This window comes from Mustela lutreola, chromosome 1, assembly GCF_030435805.1.
Source record: "Mustela lutreola isolate mMusLut2 chromosome 1, mMusLut2.pri, whole genome shotgun sequence".
NCBI classification, from domain to species: domain Eukaryota; kingdom Metazoa; phylum Chordata; class Mammalia; order Carnivora; family Mustelidae; genus Mustela; species Mustela lutreola.
The window spans coordinates 117654530-117677542 of NC_081290.1; the positions used below are offsets into that span (position 1 = coordinate 117654530).

Consider the following 23013-nt stretch of genomic DNA (forward strand, 5'->3'; position numbering starts at 1 on the left):
GATATTATTGTTAAACTTACATTTCTTTAAATAAATTACAAAAAGCATTAAGATCTATGCTATTTGGTATTTTAAGTTTATACCTATCATTACATTTTCTAAACATAGCATAGCTTTTTCCTTGATAATACTTTTTACAAAACCAATGTTAAAACTTCTTTTAATTTTTTTAAAATAGCTTATGAGGACAATTTCTTTTATTTCAATTCTTAGTATTTCTTATATCATTAGAGTTAAAAGGATCTGTTTCCCCCTAGATCAATATCAAATAACTTAAATTTTGTAATGGTGATCTAACTGAAATTACAATGCCACTATGATTTTTAACCTGCAGTGTTCCCTTTCTCAAATTTTAAAATTTTAATTTTTAGTATTATTTCTCTCATATGGTATTTATCTCTGATAGAAAGAGACAGAGAAGAGAGGGAGAGAGGAAGAGATCTAATATGAGAAAATATTTCTGAGAAGAAACCCTGGAAGGAAAATGAAATTACAGCATTTTAACATAGTAATCAATATAAATGGTGAATGGTACTAAATGTAGGCCCTATATATGTAAATGTAAATCTATAAATACAATTTAGCCACATTATTCTTATCCCTATGACTTTAATGTTTAGCTAATATTTATCAAGTGAGGCTATTGAATCAGTATATATTACCTTGTTTAATTTTTGTATTGGTTCTATATGAAAAATATTATTATTATCATGATATGCTGATGAGGAACATGAGGAACAGAGAGATGAAATAACGTGCTCAAAGTTTCAAGTCTAAAAGTGATCGGGGTGGAATTTTACTCCACGCTACATGGGTTAGCCTCTCCTTAATTATCTAGCTTGTCCCCTACAACTATGTGGGGCCAACAATAATCAATTTCATGGATAAACCCTGGTCATGTGGAGGGAATGTATTGGAGCCAACTGGGCTTTAGGTGACTTGGGTTTTAGTTTCTGCTGTGACCTGAAGGGTAATTCAATATGTATGAGGTTATTCCTCAGTTTTAAGATGAACTACAAGTTCTTCCCATATCTCAAAGTAGGCTAGTCATTTACCTGTGTTTATTTCAGTAAATTATAGTCAATAAGTAACTCTGTCCAGTGAAATAGCTCCAGTCCAGTAGCTAAAGCTAAATAGAAAGTAAGGCTGTTTGGAAAAGGACCCTTAAGAGTTTCCTAGGATGAACTCAAGCAGATAGTTGCATTATTATTAGAGTCAATGTCCCTGCTTTAGCAAACCAGATCCCCGCTAGATGTGGCTCTGGCATAATAAAAGAGAAAGTGACAAACACTGTATAGGTACTGAAATAATAAATGAATGGAGAGACACATTCAAAGATAGAGAAAGATAAGAGATGAGAATAAAGATCCATATTTCTGGTTTGTTTAGAGAGAGAGAGAGAGAGAGATACTCACCTTGAACTCAGAAGGGCAGTATAATAGGGTTGCTGTGGTAATATTTTCATTACTGAAGAATTAACAATGCATTCTGTGTATCATGTCGACAGGGAAATTGCCACAAAGGGAGCAAATGCTGAAAGCAGCACTGGAGCTCAGCTCTCCCAAATCCCTAAGATGTGCTTAGCTCTCTGGACCATGAACCTTAGCTATTCCTCCAGGGAGTAAGAAACACCTTGATTTTTACATATCCTTCCTGTGCACTGTTCCAGACTGCCAATGTGTCAGATTCATTGCCTCACATATTTGTATGACAATTTGCATAACATGAGCCATCATGGCCTGAATAATAATTTTAGTTTTTATTTCAGGGTCTTCCGAAACACCTTCAGATAAGCAACTAGGACTGTAGGAATTCAGAGAACTTATCAATTACTCAGCCCCACAGTTGAACAATTTTTAAATGTCCTAAATAGGCTTTTTAAAAAATGAAAATTAAATAACATGAATCATTAAAGTAGGCATAGAAAGAAAGGCCTCACTTAGCTGTTTAATCATGCACAATTACAATTAAGTTATGGACTTCTTTCTGACCTAATATGAAGCAGAAATTATCAATAAAATTTTAAAACTGCATATGAATGTCATAAGAATTAAAGGACAGGATTATTGATCAGATCATAGAATAAAGGTAATAGTAATAGTAAAAATGGAAATAAGCGTGAAAGTTAACATTTACCGAAGACTCACAAATTATCTGTCCCTAGGCTAAGCATATTACTGCATTATCTCACATATTCTAAAAATTCCCATATGAAGCATGTACTACTGGCAACTGCGTTTTAACTTACCCCCAAATCACGCATCTAATTTACTGTGATGACCCTACCCTGACCCTATTATACACATATGCACTTGGGATGATTAACTTTGTATATTCCAAAGCATACACAAATATACTATAAGCAGTGGCTATTTTCAAAAAAATGTCACGTACCTCTGAGGACAAGATCCACTCGCCCAGCCACAGGACCCTCTCCCACTTGGAATATAAGTGACTTGGTTGTCTAGTATCACTGTGGGAGATAATCTGGTATGTACATAAGCACACCAATTCCTAAGGAAGAGATAAATTTAGTTAAAAAAATCATTGTCCAAAACAATTCTTTCCATGAAAATTATTTTCATAGGCCTCTATTGCTGTTGGTGTTGTGGAGTAGGTATTTTAAAAAATTGGTCTCTATCTTTAAAATATCTGGCAATGAGAGAAAACACATTTGTTACTGCATTGCTGTACACATGAAAAGTAAGGAAACACTACAAGATCAAAGTAAATTAAGAATAAATAAGAGTTAAAACTAGAACTTGTATTGTTCAGCTGTAGGTTAAGTAAAAATCCAAGACTGCCTTTATGGCAAATGTCAGTATTAGTACTTAGATTGTAGACTCAGATGTAGGCTCATTACTTCTAATGAACAATGTGCAATAAGACAAAAGCAAATAAGTAAATGCTGAAAGAATCAAAAGAGAGAAAAAATAACCATATTAGTAGCAGATGATATGACTGTGAATAAAAAATATGAAATAGCCCAGATGCAAATGATTAAAAGAGTTCAGTGTGTAGTTAAGATCAATACAAATTTTTTATAATTAATACAAATGTATGGCCACAACATTAAGATCAGTTATGGGTCAGTGTACTAACAATAAATTTTAAAAAGACAGTACTTAAAATAGCAAATATAACATCATTCTTTTTAAATCTAACGAAAGTAGTGTAAGATATAACATATACATTTTAAGCTTTATTGAAAGGCCCAAAAGAAAATCCAATAAATCCTATTAATGGATGGGAATAGCCAATGTAAATATGTCAATTCTCCTCAAATTAATCTACAGATTTAGAGCCTTTTTAAGTCAAACTTTAATTTGATACAAGTGAATAAGCTGATTCTTTTTTTTTATGTAATAAACTAAAAACACAAATTTCAGAAATTTCTGGCTTTGGCCATTACAGATTATAAGATTTACTTTCCTTTGGTAAATTCTACAAAGCTGGACAAGATATATAATGGAACAACAGACAATACAGTGAAATGATTTTTTGAGAGAAGGGAACAACATGATGTGAATTCCATATTGAATCTAGTTTTCTGTCTTCAGTTTTCAAACTACATTGCAAAGGAATAAATCCAAAGAGAGAGAGCACTGGGTGAAGGAAATATATATGAGTTTGGGGCTGCTGAGGTGGTAAGAATATGTAGATAAAATGTGGCGGGTAGCAGAGATGTCATCTTAAGTCAACATAGGGTTTTCTTAAATGAAACAAGATGGGATTGGGAGGGAGACAAACCATAAGAGACTCTTAATGTCACAAAACAAACTGAGGGGGCCGGGGGGGTAGGGAGAAGGTGGTGGGGTTCTGGAAATTGGAGAGGGTATGTGCTATGGTGAGTGCTGTGAAGTGTGTAAACGTGGCGATTCACAAGCCTGTACCCCGGAGCTAATAATACATTATAGGTTTATAAAAAAAATTTAAAACAAAACAAAAAAAAATAGGGTTTCTTATAAATCTTGGGTTGAATACCATGTAGAGCTTGCAAATAGTAGTCTTTTCAAGGCCTCCAGAGAACAAATATTGTGAAGCTGTGTGAGCTGAACAGATTCCAGATTTTATCCCATCATGGAGAATTCTGAACAGCCAAAGAGGAGAGACTCATTAAACATCTGAGTGTTCTTCTGAACCTAACAATATCTGTATCCAGTAAGGTAAGTCTAATTTACACACACTCCAAGAAAGCCTTAACAAAAATCCCATCCTTGATATAACTAACTCCATGCCAGAACAAAAGTCAATGTTCTTTAAGGGAAGACAACAAAATCTGTTCAGAGTGTAGCATCCCAGCATAAAAAATAAACAATAATAAGAACCAGATATGTGAAGAAGGTGGAATATAGAACCAATATACGAGTAAACATCCAATAAACAGAGACAAAACAAAACAGAGATGACATAGATGTTGAATTGGCAGGCAACCAAAGACTAAAATAGTTATTGTAAACCTGTTCAAGATCATTATTGAAAAAATGAGCATAATGAATAAACTCATGGCAAATCTAAAAAAAAAAAATAACCATTACATAGAACAAAAACATACAAGATATGAATAAAAGTTGCCTGGATTGGGTTTAACAGAAGTGTTGATCCTGGACATTAAGATCAATGAACTTGGAGGTAGGGCAAAAGAAACTATCCAATCTGAAGTACTGAGGAAAAAATATTAAAACAAATTAACAGAAACTCAAGTGGTCTAAAATACATTAGAGTTCTAGAAGAGTAGGAGAAAAAGATCAAGAAAGAGCAAATAGCTGATATTCTAAAGAATATCAGTCTTCAGATCTAAGAAGCTCAGTGTATCCAGGAAGATAAATACAAAGTAAAACTTCCCTTAAGCACATTATAGATAAATTCCAGATAAAAAACATAAAGAGAGAAAGGAAGGCAGACATTGATTCAGGAAAGAAGGGATCTACCTCAACTTAATAAAGGGTATCTATGAAAAACCTACAGCTAACATCATACTAAATGTTTAAAGAATGAAAGCTTCCACTTGAGATCAGGAATAAAACAAGAATGTCTGCTCTTGTAACTTCTATTTAATATTTTACTATAAGTTCTAGTCAAGCAGTTATATATATATATATATATATATTATATATATATGATTGAAAACATATCATAGAAATATATTTCTCCTATGTAGAAAATTATTAAAAATCCACAAAAATGCTACTGGAACTTATATGCAAGTATAGCAAGGTTTCAATATACAAAGAGCAATTGTATTTCTGCATACTAGCAATGAACTACTCAAAGATGAAATTAAGAAAACAATTCCACTTACAATAGCATCAAAAATGAGCCATGTTCAGGAACATATTTAACAAAGGAAGTACAAAAATTACAAAATATCATTGAAAGAAAGACAACCTAAATAAATGGAAAGCATCCATCGACTAGAAGACTTAACATTGTTAGAATGGCAATACTCCTTAAATTGATCTACATCTTCAACACAATCCCAGTCAAAATCCCTCCTGCCTTTTTTTTTGCAAAAATTTAAAGCTGTTTTTAAAATTCATGTGGAAATGTAAGAAACTCAGAATAGCTAAAACAATATTGAAAAATAAATGGAAAGGGTCACCTGGGTGGCTCAGTGGGTTAAAACCTCTGCCTTGGGCTCAGGTCATGATCCCAGGGTCCTGGGATTGAGCCCCATATCGGGTTATCTGTTCAGCGGGGAGCCTGCCTCCCCCACCTCTGCTTCCCTTTCTGTCTACTTGTGATCTCTGTCAAATAAATAATAAAATCTTTAAAAAAGAAAAAGAAAAAAAAATGGAGGGCTCAGTCCTCACAATATCCAATATCAAAGCTTATTACAAACTACAGTAAGTGAGACTGTATTTGACCAGCCTAAGAATAGTGCTATAGATCAATGGAAGATAATTTAGAGTTTAGAAAACAAACCTTACATTTATCATCAACTAATTTTTGACAACAGTGCCAAGCAATTCAATGGGGAAAGATTGTTCTTTTCAACCAATAATGGTAAGTTAAATTGATAGCCACAGACAAACAGTTAAAGTCGGACCCCTATATCTCATACCAGATATAAAAATCAACTCAAAAATTGATCAAGACTTAAAAGCAAGAGCTAAAACTATAAGACAATTAGAAGAAAGCAAAGACATATATCCACATGACCTGAGATTATCTTGCCAATGTAATAAGGCAAGAAAGAGAAGTGAAGTTTCCCAGTGACTTCAAACATAAAAGTATATTTACTTGCAGAAAACTTAGGTTTTATGTAGAAGATCATGATGAATCTACAAAATAAATAAATAAATAAAAGCTATTGGTGATAGTGAACTTAGCAAGATCTAAAGCAAATATACAGAAAAATAAATTTTTTAATGTAGTAACTAAAATGAACTATATAAAGTTTAAGAATTTTTGTTCATGTAAAGACACCAGAAGTGATTGAAAAAGAGAGGCTATGGGGCACCTGGGTAGCTTAGTCGGTTGAATGTCCGACTTTTGGTTTCAGCTCTGGTCAGGATCTGAGGGTGGAGAGACTGAGCTTTGCAATGAATGGCTCTGCACTCAGCTTGGGGTCTGCTTAAGATTGTCTCCTCTGTCCCTCTCGCTCTGCCCCTGCCCCAAACTCCCTCTCTGTGAGAGAGAGAAGGAGAGAGAGAGAAAGAGAGGCTATGAATCAGAAGATTAATATTCATAAAATATAACAAATTCCCACCAATGAGTAAGATAAGGACAAGATAAAAATAGAACAATAGAAAAACTGACAAACTACTTGAACAAACATTTTATACAAGGAAATACCAATGGTCATTAAGCATATAAAAAAGGTCAATTTTTTGGTGTCCAGAAAATGCAAATTAAGATCACAATGTAATAATATCTGATACTCCAGAATAAGCAAACATTGAGAATTGAACAATCTCACATAGAGAGGATATAGAGAATAGGAGGAATCTCTTAAATACTGTTGACAGAAGTATATCTTGGTACAACCACTTTGAAAAACAATTTGTTAATATTATGTGAAAATGAACATGCAAATATCCTCTGACCCAGTGGCTATGCTTCTTGATACATATTTTAGAGAAACAATTGCACAGGTATACCAGGAATCATATATCTGAATATTTTTAGCAATAGGCATTATTTATAATTATCAAAAACTGAAAGTGGCTCAAATGTTCATTTAACATAGAATGCAGAAATACATGCTGAAATATTTACACAATGAACATTATTCACCTTTAAAAAGATGAACTATAATATTATCTAATAGCTCAAATTTAACTTATATAACAAATCTGTGTGATACAAGTGAGTTACAGAAGAAATACAGTATGATGCATTTTTCTTATGTAAAGCTAAAAAATAAAAGTGAACAATACATTGTTTAGGGATATGTGTATATATGGTAAAACTATATTTAAAAATGCACCTATTTTGTATGGATCAAATATAACATAATTTAAAATATTATGATTAAGAACAACATAAATAAATCCCATCTTATAGCCTTAGCTGACTTACTGTTCTGATACTCATGTCTTATCAATGAGACCATACTGCATCCACAACTTTTCTCAAACCAGTTTCTAAAAAACTTCCTTTATATCCATCCATGTGTGCTTATTTTCTTCAACACATAAAATAGTATAGAAATAGCTGGGAAACTTCCACGGCATCAGAGTCATTTGCCACAAAAATGTCATGATCAGACAAAAATGGGTCTTAATAAAGTACATATTTCTAGATGACATTCAAACATTAGAAGCCCCCCCAAATGATAAAGATATTTAAAGATATTCCCTACGTCAAGGAGTTTTAAATTGCAAATATACATTAATGCTAAAAATGGAGTTATAGGACCTAGAGAGAGAATTAAATGTTAACTATTAAATTAATGCAGACATAAAGTATCAATTATTTGCAATTGCATAAAAATAAGTTACTAAACAAATTACATGAGAAAGTAAGTTCCCTAATACAGATGGGTGAGACCTAGTTGCTATAGGTAGAAGTCTGGAAAGTGTTTTTATTGTGCTTGTAATTAATATGTTACATAAATTATTTTTTTAATTTTTAAAGGTTGGTGGCAGAATATATATATAAACGTTGTTTTAGAGAAAGAAGGCTCAGCTTCACTTCTGGTTGTAATACCAAGTTATTTTATCATAAAGACCCTACACCATATTATGGAAAATTCTTAATAACTGTAGGTTAAGTGAATGATTAAATTATATCATGAGTTTTTAAAAATCCTTACTTTTTTTCCCTATTGTAAATAGGCATCTGGTTACATTTAATTTAGATTCTTCTTTCTCATTTATAATGAGGTTTTTTGGGGGCAAGGGGCAGGGATGATTTACAAAATATGGTATTAAAAGAAATGTTATATGACAGTATAATCTAATCGCTACAAGTTCAAATCTGTATGGGATGTATGCCTCTAAATCAGTAGAATGTTTAAAATCTATTTTGCCTAAAAATACAAATAATAATTAAAATAATTAAAAACTCAATCTGGGGCACCTGGGTTGGTTTAGTCGGTTAAGTATCTGACTTCTGCTCTGGTCATGATCTCAGGGTCTTGGGATGGAACCTCGGCTCAGGCTCCCTGCTCAGTGGTGAGTCTGCTTCTCCCTTTGCCTCCCCCCCGGCTTGTGCTCTCTCTCTCTGTCAAATAAATAAATAAAATCTTTTAAAAAATCAATCTAAATGTTAAATACCAAAGGGGGAACACAGTTATTCCCCAGAGTAGAGACACTGAAGTTAATAAACATCTGCTTTGGAATATTTAGGCTTCTTTGGACCTAATGTTTTTTCTGCAAATAAAGCGGACTCCGTCATTCATCTACCTACAGCAAATACAGTGAGAACCATATAGCTTATTGTGCAAGGATCTTTTGAATGAGAAGTTTGAATGGTTAGTTCCATAAAGAAATAAAAAGACCTTTTGGTACAGTTTGTAAAAGCATGGTGAGACTTGCAAAAACACTGTGAAACAAAGAACTGGCAAAAGCAAGAAATAGAAATACAGAAGATTTCAAATTGAGAGGACCACAAAAAAGGGAGACTTTAAAATGTGAATTAGATTTCTTATGCAAATTCACTGATCATTCTAATTTTAGAGAACGAGCAGCTTCAACAGAAGCAGTTAAATAGTCTGTCACCTGAATTAGCTGCGTGAGTGTTGAGGGAGGCGTACAAGGCAGGACAGAAAAAAACAGTATCTCCATCCCTCCATACTCTGGGCTTTGGAAAAAGAGATGACAGCTGGATGCATAGGTGGATTGACTGATCGATAGATGATAGATATAGATATCTGTTGTGAGACTGAATCACAGTGTCACCTGCAGAGATCTTTTAAATTCCTAAATACTAAGACAATCTCAGGACTGAAAGAGTTGAGTAGGCAAAAAGCAGACCAGCAGATCGCTCATGGCCCAGCAATCTTTGATCCAGTGCAAATTGGAAGAAATACCCACAGCCAAAGAGCCCCTGGTGTGACTCGTAATTAGGTTTATGCTACTGACGAAATAAGCTCATTAAGGGATGTTAAAAACGTAAATAGAAATTTTAAAACCAAATTATTGGAAAATATAAGTTTAAAAATAGAAAATTAAGCATGGTAAGATGGTGACAGGCAGTGTAAAGGCAAATGTAATGATCCCAGACAAGCATTTTGTTGAAATCTAAAAATCCTTTGTACCTTTCCAGACTGATTATGGTGGATGGAGAGCAGTTACTTTGAAGTGTTCAGCTTTCCATGGGGTCGTAACCCTCCAAACAGCAGACTGCATTTGGGATTCTCTTTAAGGGTAATAACACGGTTTCTTTTGTGCTGCAGCATGTACGGAAAAAAGCTTGTATTGATTCTTCGGATTTTCCAAGTTAATATGTAAAAGGTTTGTTCTAGGGAAAACCAGGCAGCTTTCGTTACTTATGAAGATCAGCCAGCTTGCAGACCATGCAAAATAGAAGGAAGAAAAAGGATTCCAGCTGGACTTAAATGACTTGAAGTCTTGTGGATAATGAACGAAGAGAAGCATCGTAAATAAACAGTCTACTCTATACTGTAATTTTGACTGAAATGTTTTAGAAACCTGGTCTCCCAAGGATCTAGTAAAAAGACTGAATTAAAAAAAAAATGTTCCATTAATTAGTGATTTGCCATTTGAAGCATAACCTGAAAAGTCTGTGACCTAATCCTATACATTCTTATCCTGAACCGAGAGTAGACTGAGCAACAAAGGAGTCATTTAAATAATGACCAGTATAAATATTTTCTTTAAGAAATAAAAGACAACAATCGACCAATTAACAGCATCCATTTATATTAGTCTTTGAAACTCATATTGATAAATTGCTTGCCATCTTATCGTAAAAGGCAGAATGTTCCAACTTGTATACTGATAACCTGTGGCTTGAATTGACATAGTTACATGAAAATCATAGGAACTGTGGATATTCATTAGACATCGAGTTAAGCAAAGCCTCCACCATAAATTAGCCAATGGTATATAATTTTTCCCTAGGAAGTTAGAGAAGATTTTGTGTTTGAGAGACTTTATGAAGTGAAGGGACTTTATGATTTTGTTTCCTGCCATCTCCTATTTAGAGGAATTTAGGGATTCAAAGAGGAACAAGAGGAAAATGAAACAGTCACGGCTACCTCTGAAAAAACATTCTCAGAGAAAGAGAATTATTTTGCAACTCTCCTATCTGCTCCCACACCTCACCTAACAAACATCTATGCCTCTTTGACTTGAGAATCATTCTTTACTTTGTACCTAAAGGTGACCACAAACAAATGATAAACATATATACATGTATTAATGAATTCATAAATGCCTCAAGGAAAGGACTGTTTTCCATGGGATTTAATTTGTAGATAAGAATATTTGTTGATCCTTCACAAAAGAATAGTCCGTTCATGTTGCCACTCATTTACCTTTTGAGGAACACTTGTTCTAATTACAAGGCAAGGACTGCATGGAAATATATTCCAGTAAAACCACCTGAGCTAAGTTTGTCCATCACTAACAGTGAAATTATGAAATTATGGTATAGTACATCATCATACACTAAACCCCTGAAACACATAGCAATTAAATTCCCACCAAACTCAATGATGATTAATAATATAAACATATTCTAAATATATCAAAAGTGGTCATGTGTTTTTAATGACAAGTGTTTACTACTTTTGTAAATCCAACCTGCTCATTTCTCAACTCAGTAGCGTATGTGGTAAATTTCTTCTCTCTTTCTCTGCCCCTCTCTCTCCTACAAGTTAGTAAAAAGTATTTCATTCTAAGGGGGGAGGGGGTTTGGGAGAAGGGGGTGGGATTATGGACATTGGGGAGGGTATGTGCTTTGGTGAGTGCTGTGAAGTGTGTAAACCTGGTGATTCACAGACCTGTACCCCTGGGGATAAAAATATATGTTTATAAAAAATAAAAAATTAAAAGTCAAAAAAAAATAAAAGCAAAATAAATATCAAAAGCAAGAATATATCCTAACAAGCCTAATTTTGTTGATGTCAGTAATAAGGGAGGAAAACAATCAAATAAAGCCTTACGTGGTTCAGTAGTTCAGGTACTAAGTTCCTGAGGATAAATATGTGCTCTAAGTTTGCAAACAAAAAACAAACAAAACAAAACAACAGTTTTCAGATAACACCGCCAACCAGAGTCAATGTTCTCCCTAGCACACTATCCTAATTTAACAATACATTAAAATTTCATGGACAACAAGAGCCAAAAGGTGGAAACAATCAAAGTGCCTATGGACAGATGAATGGAGAAACAAAATGTGACATATACTGGGGTGCGTGGGTGGCTCAGTTGTATGAGTGGCTGCCTTGGGCTAAGATCATGAACCCAAGGTCCTGAGATCAAGCCCCACATTGGCCTCCCTGCTCAGCGCGGGAGCCTGCTTCTCCCTCTTCTCCCTCTCCCTCTGCCTGCCATTCCCCTTGCTTGTGCTCTCTCTCTCACTTTATAATAAATATCTCTATAATAAATTTATTAAATTTATATATATTTATTATAGATAAATTTATAATACATTTATATAAATTTATTTATCCATAAATAAATATATCTCTCACTCTATAATAAATAAATTAAATAAATAAATGAATAAGTGAATAAATAAAATCTTTTAAAAAATGTGATATATAGGTATCTATCATCTACTTATCTACAATGGAATATTATTCCAACTTAAAAAGGAAAGGAATTCTGCCACATGCTACAATATGAATGGTGAAAAGGGAGAAAGACAGAAAGGGAAGAATAGGGAAAGGAGGGGTTTCTCTCAGTTTCACGACCATCATAAACACAGTTTTGCCCCCCTCTGAAGTCAGACTCAGAAGGTCATTTCTGATGATGAAGGGCTGCCTGCTGGACAAGGTTTTCATTCTCCTTTTACTCCACACATGTGGAAAATGAGGAAGAGATTGCATTTCTGTGTCTGGAGTTTTTGTTTCTGTTTATTCCCTGAATGAAGCAGAAGGGGAGGAGCAGAGACTGGGATACTTACATAAGCGAAACAAAATAATAAGGAAAAGTTTCCTTGACTAGAGGGGCAGGTAACGTAGTTGTTGACTTATGCTTGAGCCAGACTGACTACTTGGAGATTTTGACTCTACTGTTACCAGCCATTAGCTTGTTCATTACATGTGGCTTCCTCTTCTATATAGTAAGTATAATAATATAACCTATCTCACAGGGTTGTTGTGAGACCAAATGAATTAATATAAATCACTGCTGCTGCTGATTACATGATTCAGAGAGTTAGTAGGATTTTTTTACCAGGAGACTAGGTAACTGTGTATCTACTAATATATTTATATATCTCCCGATTTTGCCATATATGCAAATAGAGACACACGACTCCTTTTACACTTCTCTAATGACCTGATAACTTTACCTTAACCGTAATTACTTATACAGATATACATTATGTGTGTGTGTGTATATGTATATATATATTTTTTTCTCCCTTCCCCTCTGCCTCCCCTACTGCTCGCACTCTCTCAAATAAATAAATAAAATCTTTAAAATAATAATAATAATTTCCAAAAAACCATCACAGAACATTATCATCATCCTTTTTGTTCAGATCACATGATGAGCTTAGCTCCTAGAATATTTATATATATAAATTTTTTTTCAAAATGTTTCTATAGTCTTTTTTAAAAAAGATTAATTTATTTATCTAAGGGAGAGAGAAACGGACGGTATAAGTAGGAAGAGGGGCCTAGGGAGAGAATTTTCAAGCAGACTCCCTGCTGAGTGTGGAGCCCCACATAGGGTTTGATCTCACCACCCTGAGATCCTGAACTGAGCAGAAATCAAGAGTTGGACACTTAACGACTGTGCCACCCAGACACTCCAAAATGTTTCTATAGTCTTAAAAAATTATGAACATAAATACTTCCCAAATGTTATGAAATCTTTATTTTATACAAGTCCTTATTTTTTAATTGGACTATAATAAGAACACCTTTATCAAATTATTAATCTAAGAGACTAGAATTTACATGAGTTCACCAGTCATGAATGAGAAAGTACTCCAAAAAAATAGACATATACACAATATGAAAGAAGGAATAATAGAAATTGAAAGTAAGTACTTACATATAGTAATGATTCTTAACATAAATCACACATGAATAAAACATTAGACTTTTTATATTTAATTTGGCTCTTAGTCCAAAAGTAAGTTTGTCTAGATATTAATCTCCTTAAGAAAACAACTTATTTTCAAACAAAATTTTATTTGTAATTCATTAATATTTTAATTTAAGTACCTTTATATAGTCCATGTTTTTCAAAATTCTACATAATATTTAACTTGGATAGAAGTATTAGTTTTATAAAAGATTCATGTGAAAATGTATTTAGAACTGGACACCTGCGTGGCTCAGTCAGTTAATCATCTGCCTTTGGCTCAGGTCCTGATGGGATGGAGCCCCATGTAGGGCTTCCTGCTCAGCGGGGAGCCTGTTTCTCCCTCTGCCTGCCTCTCCTCCTGCTTGTACACTCTTTCTCTCTCTCTGGCAAATAAACTTAAAAAATAAATAAGGAAATAAAACATTTTTAAAACAAATTTTGAAAGGCAATCACACAATGCTCAGATCATGGGGAATTTCTAATATTCTGATGCTTTGACTTTCTGGTTAATTTAGGTTTTAAGAATAAACTTTTTTTTTACATACCAACTTTTGCAATTAAAGTCTTTTGTCAGACATCATTAATTTGCCTTCCATCGTGGGCAGTGTATGGTAAATGTAATTGAGTTTTTGATGATAGAGGATTATACAGTGCTCAGAGTCACAAATTATTTTGTATATATAATATTTTCAGTGTAAAATTTTAGGAGAATGAGCTGAATGTGTCCCCATTCCATAGAGTTTGAACAATTTAGTCCAACCTATTTTTTAAATTTTAAAGCTAATGATAGTATATTTTTAAGAGACACAGTGACTTAGAAATGTAGAATATATTATATATACAATATATATTTATATATTTATAAGTAATAATTCTTAAAGTTATTTAAATATAATAGTTTTTCATAAATTTGTCTTATTTTACCTAAATTTATTTTATTTTTTGTTTCTTTTCCTCACAATCTGACTTCAGCCTATTCGGGAACATTGTAAACTGCTTCTGTTCCAGTAGGTGTCAGGCTCTCCCAGTGTGCAGACCAGAAAGCCTCAGAAAAGGCATGCTAACAGATGCTGTGATGCTTAATTCTATACTTATTCCAGTTATTCCTGTAAACTGAGTCTTTTAGCATTTTGTCTTAAATAATAAATGTTTAAAGTAGTATTTTCATATTGAAAAAGCCAAAAGGAAATACAAAAATTTCTCATTTAACCACCTAGGATTATATAAGCACTCATTAAATTCTAGCATGTGTAATACAGTATGTATTTATATATCCAGTAGTAATTTAGGGAGGATAAATATCAAAGGAATGAAATAAAAGGAAATGATTAATGAGACAAAATTAAGACACAGAATATTGTCCACTGAGTGTTGGTTTTCACTGGAAGTAATCTGGTAGATGCATTTATTTCCCAAGGAAATTTAAGAACATACTCTTTAACATTATGGTGTGTTTCTCTTAAGAATTTTACAGCTTGTGAGAGCAATCCCCTTCAGATGCTATTAGGTTTGATAATAAGTTTGCAAAATACACATGACATAGATTGAATGTTTGTGTCCTCCCAAAATTTATATGTTGAAATCCAAATACCCAATATAATAATATTGGGACTAGGGCCATTGGGAGACAGCAGTGCCCACTTGATGGGATTAGTGCCTTTTTTTTTTTTTTTTAAGATTTTATTTATTTATTTGTTATTGGGAGAGAAAGAAAGAAGGCACAAGGAGGGGAAGTGGCAGGCAGAGGGAGAAGCAGACTCCCCGCTGAGCAGGGAGGGTGATGTGAGACTCAATCCCAGGACTCTGGGATCATGAGCTGAGCTAAAGGCAGACACTTAATTGACTGAGTCACCCAGGCATCCCTGGGATTAGTGCTCTTATTAAAGAGGCCCTAGAGAGATTCTCTCATACCTTCTTTCATGTTTGAAATCTGGAAACCCAGAAAAGGGTTCTCCCTTGTCCATGCTATTCTTAGACATCCAGTTTTCAAAACTGTGAGAAGTAAATTTCTGTTGTTTATAATCCAGTCTGTGTTATTTTGGTATAGCAGTCTCAAGGAACTGAGACAATATATAAATTTAGTTGATCAGATTTTTCACACCCCAAACCTACTCATAATTCACAGAAATAAGTAGAAAAATGCATATTACAATAGTAGAATTAACGTAATGGTTAGTTTTTGTAATTTTAAATTTTTTTTAATGTGTTCAAAATTTTTACTTAAAGCGATCTAGTGAAAGATTTAGAGAACTTGCCATTTTAAACATTATTTTAGAAGTCATAATTCATTTAAAGTAAGCTACCTACTTGTACACAAAACAAGTTATGTAGCTTATAGAAAAAGAGTAAATAAATGAAGTTCTAAAAGAAAGGTCATTAAACTTAGCAAATAAGATGGTTGTCTTGATTGGCATTCAACTTTTATTTCATTTCTGGCATGCTTCATTAATATTTTACCATATTTATGACAATTATGTATTCAAAATAAAATAAACAAAAAAGTAGAAATCTCTCTCACTAGCCCTGGTTTCTGTTCTATTCTCTCCTCCCTTTCATTAAAACCAACCAACAAACCAACCACAAAAGCAAATAAATAAAAACAAACAAAAAGCTCTCCTTAGCCAAGTGTCAATATTTTCATATTTTCCAGTTTTATATCTATAGTCTTGATCTCTTCTTTGAACTCCAAATCCACCCAATTAAAAAAAAACTAAAAGCAACCTATAGAATGGGCGAAGATATTTGCAAACAACATATCTGATAAAGGGCTAATTTCCAAAATCTATAAAGAATTTACCAAATTTGGGCACCTGGGTGGCTCAGTTGGCTAAGCAACTGCCTTTGGCTCAGGTCATGATCCTGGAATCCCAGGATGGAGTCCCACGAGTCTGCTTCTCCTGTTGACCTCTCTCCTCTCATAATCTCTCTCTCTCTCTCTCTCAAATAAATAAGTAAAATCTTAAGAAAAAAAAAGAATTTACCAAATTCAACACCCAAAAAATAATAACCCAGTTAAGAAAGGAGCAGAAGACATGAACAGACATTTTTCCAAAGAAGATATAAAAATGGCTAACGGATATATGAAAAGATGCTCAACATCACTCATCATCAAGGAAATTCAAATCAAACCACAAAGAGATACCACCAAACACCTGTCAGAGTGGTTAAAATGAACAACACAGGAAATGGCAGATATTGGCCAGGATGTGGAGAAAGGGGAAACCTCTTACATTGTTGGTGGGAATGCAAACTGGTGTAGCCCCTGTGGAAAACAATATGGAGATTCCATGAAAAGTTAAGAATAGAACTTCCTTCTGACCCAGCAATTGCACTACTAGGCATTTACCCAAAGGAAACAAAAATACTGATTTGAAGGTATACATGCACCCCAATATGTGTAGCAGCATTATCAACAATAGCCAAACTATGGAAAGAACCCAAGTGTCCACCACATGATAAATGGATAAAGAAGTGGTATATATATTCAATGAAATATTACTCAGCCATCAAAAGAATGAAATCTTGTCATTTTCAATAACATGAATGGAGCCACAATGTATTATGCTGAGTGAAATAAGTGAAGAGAAAGACAAACACTGTATGATTTCACTCATATAGAGAATGTAAGAAACAAAACAGATGAACATAGGGGAAGGAAAAAAGAGAGAGAGGAAAGCAAACCATAAGAGACTCTTAACTATAAAGAAACCTGAGGGTTGCCAGAAGGGAGGTGGGGGGTAGATTGGCTATATCCATGGTGGGTATTAAGGAGGCCACTAGTGATGAACGCTGGGTGTTATATGTAAGTGATGAATCACTAAATCCTACTCTTAAAACAAGCAAACAAACAAACAAACAAAAAGAAAGAAAGGCAAGGTTCTCATTTTCATGGGATGTATGTTTTATTGCAGAAAGACTGAAAAGACATGGCTGTCTCCATAAATAAACTTAATAATTTCACATCAGTGTCATGAAGAAAAAATAGGGGTGATACAATAAGAATGGCAAATTTACACCAGTTAATCAGAGTTTTCATTGATGAGGGACATTAAAGATGAAGACACATGAGGAAAGGAATTTTCTCTCTTTCTGTACACTGAAAGAAAAACCTTCTAGCAAGAACAAACAGGAAGTTTTCTTGAGATGCATATAAACTGGACAAGTTCAGTATCAAGAGAGGTCAGTGTGGCCAGAGGAAAAGAAGTTGAATGAACTTGGGAGTGTGATGAAGATGAGATCATAGAGAAAGTCAGGAGTCATATCAAGCAAGACCCTATGGGCCAGGGTGAGGATTTAGGATTTTATTCTAAATGAAAAGCTACTGAGAGATTTTTAGTATGTGAACAAAATGTTAAATTCCATAAATTTTAAGACAACATCTCTGAAATCAAGAATACATTTTAAAATCAATGACATTTTTCAGTCACTCTTGTCAAACAGTAGTTAGTGCCATTGCCTTAGAGACACCTTAAGCAGTTTCATTTATATTTTCATTTTAAGTTACAAAAGAGTGACATGTGTATATGTATATATCCATATATATGAAATAATCTCTAAGAGATAAGTAAGTCTAAAAATTCTAAGAAATAATGTCATACTTTTCTTTCTTATAGTATATGAAATAATGTGTCACAAAAGATGAAGTCTTATATCAAATGAAATTCATTAATCTGATTTAAAAGTTTTAACACCCAATGATATATGTCAAATTTATTTAAAAAAAAAAAGTTGAAAGGATCTTTCACTTGAATGGAACATGAATTACAAGGGATAAGAGTGGTAATATTTGGACAAGCTAGGAGTCTGGTGGTAGATAATGGTGCCTAGGAAAGGATGGTGTAGTGAGGGTAGGGAGGGATTTGAGAGATACTGGAAGAAGTACCAAGAAGAAGTCTTGATATATTAGATAAAAGGAGGGAAGAAAAATGTCATGGATATATCAAGGGTTTCTGGTTAGGGAGCTAGACATTAACTGAGATGATGAAGATTCACATAGGTGTGTACAGGGTTGGGATTGTGGGAAAAGTTAATTAGGCAATTGATATCTATCTATACCTCATTTAACCAAGTATCTTCTTGGGGAAGGTCTACCCACCTTCAAGGTAGGTCATTCACTCTGTCACATACTCTCATAAGCGTCATTCAGAATGTTTACCACCATTTGGTTTCAATATCAGCCTTCGTGATTCACTGTTTTTCCTCCTCATGTCCTTCCCATTGGAATATAGACTCCACGAGGGCAGAAGAGGGGGCCGTTTTGTTCACTATTTTACCCTCAAAATGAACACAATGCTGGGGACATATTAGGTCCTCCACAAATAATTTTCCAATGCATAAATAGGTTAATTCTAATGTCTTTTTAAAAAATCTGCCTATTTCAGAGTCCATTCACTGATCAATAACCACTCTACCAGATAGTAAACCACAGCTCTGGGGTAGCCAACAGTTCCTGCAGCACTAAGACTAAGAGAGTACAAGATGAGACAAGAATATGCCAGCAAAATTCTATAGGATTCCTTTTACCTAGAATCACTGTAAAGTTCCAAGAGCAATAATGAAAAATGAAACAAAACAAAACAAGCACAACAAGGAAAACCTAAAATAAATCATCTAGATTTTATCATAGAGAAACAAGAATATTTCTTTGGGAAAGATTCTTCTTTATATTCAAATATTAATCTATAAATTTTACATTCAGCTTGTTAAATATTTATTGTGTACCTATTATAACCCAGAGACCTTGTTAGCATTCAAATGTGTCTCTATAAGAAAGGAGATCACAAAGGTCACTGTAATTATAATACACTATTGTAAGTGCAGTGATAAAAGAATTCAAGGAACGCTCTATGAAAGTTGGAAGACACACCTCACAGCCTGAGAATGCTTTCTGGAGCTATTATTATTGGGTGAAAAGGAAGAAGATGATGGGAAAAGGACATGTTAGCCAGAGGGATGAACAAGGAACAAAGACAGGTTTAATAGCATATTGTGGACCAGAGACCTACAAATTTTACTGGCCAGAACGTCAAAGACAAGGCTGGGGAGGTAGGCAGAAGACAGATCAAAGATGACATTGTACGGTTAACTGTGTAAGGATCTGAGCTTTGTTCTGGAAGCAAAGAATAGCCTCTGAGGGCTCATAAGCAGGGGCATAAACTAGTCACTCTCACTTACCCATTTGGGAGAACAGATCGCATTTGCTGAAGGAGTATAATATAGGGGTTGAAAGTTACATCACTGAAGCCTGCCAGCAGGGTTTGAATCTACAAGATTTACTTTTAAGTGACCTTAGTTAAATTACTTAATCTCTCTGCAAGAAATAATAACAGAATCTTCTTCATGAAGTTATGGTAGTGATCAAATGATTGAAGAAAAATATATGTGTATTTTCTTTAGAAAATCCATGGGATGACATTAAAGGTTACACCTTTAACATCTTGTTTCCTCCTAATACATATTGAGTTTTTAGAAATCTGGAAGATATGTTATTGCTCAGTTTTTATAAGACATATCCCTGCAGGCAGAATCATTCTTACTTTAAAAATTCTATGTGTCCTTAGAAACTAGAACAGTGTTAGGCACATAATAAAACAACTAGCATTTATTTAAAAGCGAGTATTTCAGCGCCCAGCTAGCTCAGTCCGTAGAGCATGAGACTCTTAAAAGCAATCTAATTATGAAATAATACTATATAAAATGTGACATTTTAATGTGGATTTTTCTGCTTGTTTTCACTATATTTCATATTCTATTGAAAAATCTCTTGATGACAGTATCTTTAAAAAGTTCATAATCATTTTCAATGAGTACTAAGAGTTCTATATAATTGGTTTAAAAAATAAAATCATGCAATCTAATAAAGTGACATGGCATTTGCTATCATCATTTAATAGATCACATCCTGTTGTCCCTCAACGTGAGAAAGTTTAATTTATATGTTAAAATGTCTGTTATAGGCATAGTTTACCCAACCTAAGTTGAACATTTTGTAATCTGTAAAATTAGTTTTATAATACATTGCTATTGTTCTAAATTCCACTAAGTAAATAAATATTTAGTTAGAATCAGACTTACTTATATATTTTTAAAAATTCCATAACCTTTGAAATACAGTGAAATAATGGGATTTAAAAATAAAGAATACATAGATATGAATCTATTGGCTTATATTCTTCCCAGTGTCTCCTCATCGTATCAATATCAATAACTATCAATACCTATATCTGATATTGTTATCAGTATCAATAACACTGATACTCTTATCAATATCAATAACTGCTTTGACATGATGCCTCTCACAGAGCAGGTGTAAGCTACTATCATTGCCTTAAACTATGTTATATAGTTAGTAAGATGTTTAATTCAACTAAGATCCCAAGGCATTATTTGATGTCTTGAAATTATTTTGTTGTAGGTAAAAGGTATTTGAAAGTTTAGTTTCATAACACTAAACTACTAGTATTCCAATCAGATTGCTCTGGACACTAAACAAATAAAAACATTGGCCTTCATTTTTCACAGCTATTTTGTTTGTTTGTTTGTTTGTTTGTTTTAGTATTCTGGGGGCCCTTTGGAAAGTCTTCCTTAACAGTACTTTTAAAAGTTTTTTTATTTTTTTACTTCAACAATTCACATGGACTTTGCTTGAATTTTATATCAAAATCCATTTGAAAAATGGGCTTTTCTACTCATCACATTCATGATAATGGTATAACTCAATATAAGAGTACTAGTAAAATATGTTTCTTAGCACCTGTTCTGTGAGAAGCATACATCTAAGTATGTTCAAATAATATGAACCTTGCAGGATCACTCTGTGAACTTGGTATTTTTATCTGTACCTCCATACCATATCTGTATTTTTACATAGGAAAAAAGGCAGTCAGGGAGCCCCATTAACTTGCTCAAAGTCACCAACTGAGACATTACTGGATCCGGGATTCCACCCCAGCTCTGCTTGGTTTGATCTTGAGAATTATATCTTCAACAGCACCAGGCTCTGTCAACTTTTAAGTCTGTTCACATCTCGCTGTACTGTCATTTTTCCTTCATGTTGTGGGTGTCCTTTTGAGGCCCACCAATATACCCTTGAGTTGAATAAGCAACTAACAATCACTGTAGTATTAAGTGTTTGTTAGTGAGCATCTCAAGTAAAAGCCCCATTATAAATGACTACGATCAGTTCAATTAAAACAAAATAGCTGTATTTTTTTTGGTTCATCTTTTCTACATTAGATAAAGTAATGCTTAATTACCTTATCTAACTGAAATGTGATCCAATTTCATCCTGAACATGAAAACATTTTCTAAGAGTGAGAAACTGTTAGCTTGCAATCTCACAGACTTTATAGTTAAGGAGAGAAAAAAAAAAGAAGAAAGAAAAGGAAAGAATCTTTCTTACTTTCCTCTAGTTGTTTCAAAACTTGATTTTTGGTAGTTGGTTTTCTGGCTTCCACTGCTGTCACCTCTGCTGAGGTATGTTTCCCGTGGGGACCGATTTCCCAGGTCGCCTGCAACTGCTTTGGGAGAGATGGCTTGTTGATTTGACTTTCTGGCAAAGCTCTGAAGAAATTTCATTGTAGAGTTGGAAAGGACCACTGACTCTGCTCTTGGGCTGAACTTGAGGCTAGGTTTGGTTGGGAGGGCAAGAGGCTGTAACTTCAGCGCCCCTTCTGTCTTCTCTGGGGGTGTGAGAGTTTGGTTTCCCACACCCTCAGGAGGTGTGCCTCTTTTTGAGGGAGGCAGTGTTGATTTTAGAAGACGCTTTTCAAAGGTTCTTGCCTCAGGAATTGTAGCTATCTCAGCTGACATGATCTGAGGGGTTGGAAGCATTTTATTTAGAGAAACCGTAGCAGAGGCTATGTTCTCCTGGGAGCTTGCATCCTCAGGGGTTGTCCAAGTATGCGTGGTGTTGATAAGCCCAAAGCCCCCATTCCATAAACTAGAAAGCAGAATAAATAGCTTTGCTCTCTTCATCTCAGTAGTTTGTAGCAAGAAAGCTCATGTGAAACTGGGAGATACAGTCCTTCTAGTCTTTTCAACAGCTGCTTCCACACTGACTCCGCTAAGACAGAGCTTTGCCAATTTGAGATGTGCAGAGGAAACAGGTTTCTGTGTTTTGTAATGGACTCAGGAAGTTTGATTTCCTGTTTCTTTAGGTTTTGTGTGATCTGTGACCTCGGGTGGGATGGATCTATGGAGGTGGCCAAGGGTGTCTGACGAAGCTAAGGGTAAATGGGAAAACACAGGCAATTATTATCAGGGAAATCATGAGAAAAACATGAAGTAACTTTTCTTTCCTATGTCCACTCATGTTTCATTGGTTGCTGATTTG

At 34.1% G+C, this 23013-nt stretch overlaps 1 protein-coding gene across 1 annotated transcript in view; it reads right to left on the reverse strand.

Moving 5' to 3' along the window:
• The window catches only part of MMRN1 (multimerin 1), a 57549-nt gene extending 34794 nt beyond the window's left edge, over positions 1-22755 (reverse strand). The window contains exons 1-2 of the mRNA XM_059172789.1: positions 22081-22755; positions 2395-2514 (exon numbers count right to left, since the gene is read on the reverse strand). Of these exons, the coding sequence (XP_059028772.1) occupies positions 2395-2514; positions 22081-22655 (695 nt within the window). The 5' untranslated portion in view covers positions 22656-22755. The remainder of the gene's footprint in view (positions 1-2394; positions 2515-22080) is intronic.
• Positions 22756-23013: the final 258 nt, after the last annotated feature.